Below are 5,451 nucleotides of genomic sequence, written 5' to 3' on the forward strand. Positions count from 1 at the left end.
AAGTAGGTAATATATACCGATACTTTAAAATTAATTATTATTAAAATTAAAATTAAAGTTGGAAATTATGTTTGTCATCGTGAAAACTTTTCAAGAACGTGCTTGCAAATAGGAAGGTACGCAATTCATTATCACTTCACGATGTCCCCAATTAACATACCTACATAGTTACGTAAGTTATACAATGAACCATATAGGTGCGATTTGGACACACAATAAAACAACCTACCTACTTAATTTACCATTTAATCTACTTTATTTCTTGCAATAAGTAATAAAATAAATAAATAAAATAACTGTAGTACCCTAACATGGAAACCGAATACAATATGATGTGGTTTGTAGGTAGTTATTTCAAAGCAAATATAATGTTTCAAAGTAACAATGTCGTGCGTCTATAGAAGGAATAACCGTTTGTAATATAAACGTCTCACATGACCTTCAACTTGGTTCGTCCTAAAATAAATGCAGGTATTTAGCACGGAATAGGCCAATACATTTGTTTTGAGCATTCACGTTTGTATACTAACAAACAATAATTAAAAGCTGCATTTAGTACATAAATATTTATGAATACAAGTAATATTTACCGTTTACCGGCCGGCTCGGGATGTCTCGACTAATAAATCAAGCGTTCGTTCGCTGCAAATGCACGTCACACTCGCTCTCCGAAGTATTGCCAGTGGCAAAATCATTTTGTCGATCAATTTTTCTAATCTGTAAACGCACCAACGCTATCGTATCTGTTGAGGGTGTTAAGATTAAATTTATAAGATTAAGTTAAGTAGTCGTTGTCGACATTTTATCGACAGATTGTGAGAGGAGACAACACATTCATATCATTTTATCCTGGAAAAAACTATGTTTAATATTATCATGCGCAGGATCGATTGCACTTAAGTTATTGCTTAAATACATATTTTTTTCTTTACATTTTGTGTAGGTACGTATAATTTGAGAGCTGGCAATATTTCCGCTTATTAATAAACGTCACTAAGGGTCGTATTCCAGAACTCTACTCAATGCTCAAGTCAGGATTTGAGTATGGTTTAAAGCACTCGAAATCATACTCAAGTCCCTGCCATTAGAGTCGTATTTCCAGTGCTCGTGTTTCAATTGCAATCCTGACTTGAGCATTGAGTAGAATTCTAGAATACGACTCTTGGGGTCGTATTCTAGAACTCTATTCAATGCTCAAGTTAGGATTGCACTGGAAATACGACCATTAGGCAGGCAGGGACTTGAGCATGATTTCGAGTGCTTTAAACCATACTCAAATCCTGACTTGAGCATTGAGTAGAGTTCTAGAATACGACCCTAAGCCCTTAAGTTGCGACTCAAAATTGCTCAAATTAATTTCAATCACACAAGGTAAGTACGGGACTTAGAGGATGGAAAAAATAGCCTAAGTTACGCGTACGGGGTCTTGGTCACATGGCAATAATGTTGTCATCGACTGACAGTTTGGTTGCGGAAAGGTCAACAAAGCAATAACCAGCAGGGTTTTATGCACATGCATGCTTCAAAACTTGGCAATTTAACTCTGTAATAATGAAAAAAGTGCCTGATGACATTGCCTCGAAATTAATTGACAAAATAAATATAATTATTAATACAAAGATCGAACACTCAGAAAAAATTCCTTCGATCCGGTCGGATGTAATAGATTTCTCATAGATGGCGCTACGACTAAAAAGTCGTTGAAAAAAACAAATATAAAGACACGACGCAAGCACATAGAAAAATTCGTAAGGTCCGTTGGTTCGTTCCGTGGCTTAGTTGGTATAGCGTCTGGCACGGAATGCAAGAAGACGTCGGTTCGAATCCGACCGGATCGAAGGAATTTTTTCTGAGTGTTTTTTCTGAGTGTTCGATCTTTGTATTAATAATTATAACAAACTAGTGGAGTAATTTCACAAAAAATAATTGAATATCAATTCAATAAAAATTTAATTAAAATAAATATATTTATGTTTGTGGTTCGTTGTGGCTACTCTCAATTGAGCATTTCGAAAAAAATTAAACAGATTCCGAAACAAAGTTCTAAGTACATTAAATGGAAAACTGGAGCGAAAAACTACTGAGTCCGTAAAATGCATTAAATGAATATGAGCTGGGCAAATAGGACAGGTCGGACTTTAACAGACCCCATGAAGCTGCCTGAAGAAAAATTAAGAATGCAATGATAAATGAACTATATATTTTTAAGTATACTTTCATTATAATATAAAAGTAACGGGACTTACTCGCGTAGTATTTTAGTCGGAAGAGGTCCTCAGTTAGCCTCAGTTCCGCGGACGCTCATTAATAGAGCTTTGAAACTTTGCGACCCGGATTACATAGATGCTGAGCTAAATTATGTGAAGGATGTGTTGGTTGGTAACGGTTACAAGTGGAAACAGAGTTGGCGTGTGGCAAATGCATCAAATGCAACAACATGCCTCGACCAGCATCGATAGAGAGAGCGGTAGCGTACTTACCTTATGTCAAGGGGGTGACGGATGTGATTGGAAACTTGTTACGCCGAAGGTACAGCATCAAGACAATATTCCGTCCTCTCACGCAGCTGCGACAATTGCTTCGCTCTCCAAAGGACAGAGACCCTCTGGGGGTCCCCAGTGTCTATATGGTTCCCTGTGGCTGCGGCAAGTGTTATGTCGGCGAAACGAGACGGAACGTGGCTACTAGGCTAGCTGAGCATATCCAATTCATGAAGAACCAAGATGTCAATGGATCTGCGGCGGCAGACCCCTTTCTGAGCTCCGGTGCTGGTCAATACATTAGGTTTGATAAAGCTAAGGTTTCAGCGCGGGAGAAGTATTTTGTGCCCCTCAAAATCCGGGAGGCTATTCAAATAAGTAGGCGACCAAATTTTAATAGAGACGGAGGCTGGAGCTTGCCATCGATCTGGAAGCCGCGTCTTCATGGCGCTCGGTATGCAGCTGCAGATGTCAGTGGTAACGATGTGGTGAGCTCTGTGTGCTGGATGGACTGTTCCCAACAACAATCCTACGGACAGCAGTAGCGAAGAAGAGTTCCAGGACGCGCTGACGCAACGTATCAGCCTCTCGAGTTCCCCATTGCGGACTGCGTCATCGGCGCGCGCGCAGAGAGCCGCAGCGCGCAGTGCTAGACGTGACGCTGTCGCGAACGTTGCACTCAACCCCTGAAGAAGACCATCGATTATGATCGAAACTAGTCGGACCGCTTCCGACTAAAATACTACGCGAGTAAGTCCCGTTACTTTTATATCATAATGTGTGATAATCGTGTTAGTTTTCATAATAAAATAAACTTTAATTTAAACTTATTTTAAATTTTTATTGAATTGATATTCAATTGTTGTTTGTGAAATTACTCTACTAGTTTTTTATAATTGTTAATACAAAGATCGAATACTCAGAAAAAAATCCCTCGATCCGGCCGGATTCGAACCGACGTCTTCTAGCATACCGTGTCAGATGCTATACTAACTAAGCCTCGGAACGAACCAGCGGACCTAAAGAATTTTTCTATGTGCTTGTTGTTGTGTCTTTGTTTTTGGTTTTTCAACGACTTTTTAGTCGTAGCGCCATCTATGAGAAATCTATTTCTATCTGTTATGTTATATTAGTTTGTAAAGTGGTTACAGAAATAACCTTACATCTAGAAATCGTAGCAGGTAAATTAATCCGCGTTGTGAAATAAAACAAGTTTTATTTGAAATTAAGTAGGTACCTATATTTCGGTATCAAGAAAAGCTAATCTTAAATTCATATCTTTAATCGACCTAATTGATAAAATAGTTAAATAAGAGTACCTAACGGTAAAATGTAAAATCAACCGAATTTAAAAGTATCTAGATGATATATGACAAGTTGCAATAAGATGAAATAATTGTAGGTACAATTTTGAAACTGTGGTAAGTATTTTGCGAGATCAAAATATTACAGTGTCTCAAGGCAAGTCTTTGATCAATGTGTATTGTAAACTGCGATGACTTATGGCACTGAAAGTGGTCATTCACCATGAGCCTTATTAAAGGTGGTCATTCACCATGGGCCACAATGAAGGTCAACTGAAAAGCAATACAAAGGTCTATGCTTGGAGTTGAGGATATCCGCAAAAGAACCAGAGTAACCGAAGTAGCCCAAAGAATTGTAAAACTTAAGACTGATGAAGATAGCGGTAATCCGTCGCAGCGCAAGACAGACCGTTCGACGATCTTTGGGAAGGTCTATGTCATAGTGGGAACGCGCCCTAAGGTTACGATTGGTATATAAGTAGGTAATTGAGTTACGTAGAAGTAATACGTTGGCGAAATATTATTTGCACCGTTTCGTCTTATCGCTTTATCTTTGGGGTACAATAGGATAAAAGAGTGAGCAGTCTCGGTAACGTGCCATCTGTATAGTGCAAACAACTAGTTTAAACTACCTACTACCTATATAAACTACCTTGTTTTTTGTAACTAGTTTAAACACTTACATGGCACTTAATTCTAATCTTCACGCGGAACTACCTTGTTTAATTAGTAGGTAAGGAAAGATTCGGCAGTCGGTATTTCATGAAGTACCTAATAGTTAATACCTAAAGACCTGATGAATAAATAAATAGGTAATTCAAAACTAGAACTCAAACAAAGCATTTAACGGACCTAAGTCCACGTACGTTTTAAGTAAAAGAAGTGTTTATGGGAATAAACACTTCTTCTATTGTAATAGAAAGGATAACTCGTCCTAAAAGATAACATTTGTCCAATATATGGCCAATGTTATTGGCACTTAATTCTAAACTTGGTAATCTTTATGCGGAATTACCTTGTTGAATTTGTAAGGAAAGAGTCGGCAGTAGCTAGTTTACGAAGTGCTAGTTTAAAAAAATGACCTGATGAATAAATAAATAATTCATAATGCCAGTACAGAGTACTAAAAAAATCGAACTCAAAAGTACGTTGAATTACCATCCATTTGCCAACACATTTCCAATCACTTACTATTGACTTGAAACTTCTATTGAACAAAATTCATCGTAGGCATCACTTCAAAATTAATATTACCAATAGTCTAAGTTAGTGGAGAAACAAACTCACTAGTCAACAGAGCCAAATATCAACAGTACCTACCTACAGAGATTGAAATTTCATTTCAGAGCCAATTTTCTAAAACTTGAAGTATATGTAGGTACTTATATTGTTATGAATTTAAGTAGGTAGGTAAGGTAATAGGTTAAGTAGGTATCCTCCTCCTGAGCTGGCTTTTATTAATAACATCCTCAATTGTGGTGAGGTACGTTCGCTGAGGTTGTCCCTTTTCAACTCTCCCATCCACACTTGTCTTGTATAAGGATACAAGATACCGATTAAAGTAATCGGTATCGGTATTATCTGGAAGAGCCACACTCGAGCTCAACAACGGGGTTGCCGACCACCATCAAGCGAATTTCATGGGAAAATATTGAAATTGTGGTAGC

At 37.8% G+C, this 5,451-nt stretch overlaps 1 protein-coding gene across 1 annotated transcript; it reads left to right on the forward strand.

Annotated features, from left to right (window-relative positions):
• Nucleotides 1-2,437: 2,437 nt before the first annotated feature.
• On the forward strand, nucleotides 2,438-3,025 carry LOC113233955. The gene has a single exon (XM_026469192.1). It carries the CDS (start codon nucleotides 2,438-2,440, stop codon nucleotides 3,023-3,025), a length of 588 nt encoding a protein of 195 aa, XP_026324977.1.
• Nucleotides 3,026-5,451: the final 2,426 nt, after the last annotated feature.

The sequence above is a fragment of the Hyposmocoma kahamanoa genome, unplaced genomic scaffold (assembly GCF_003589595.1).
Source record: "Hyposmocoma kahamanoa isolate Upper Pololo Valley unplaced genomic scaffold, ASM358959v1 80, whole genome shotgun sequence".
NCBI lineage: Eukaryota > Metazoa > Arthropoda > Insecta > Lepidoptera > Cosmopterigidae > Hyposmocoma > Hyposmocoma kahamanoa.

Coding starts and splice junctions, on each gene's coding strand:
- LOC113233955 (XM_026469192.1), top strand. CDS start 2,438: ATGCCTCGACCAGCATCGATAGAGAGAGCGGTAGCGTACTTACCTTAT.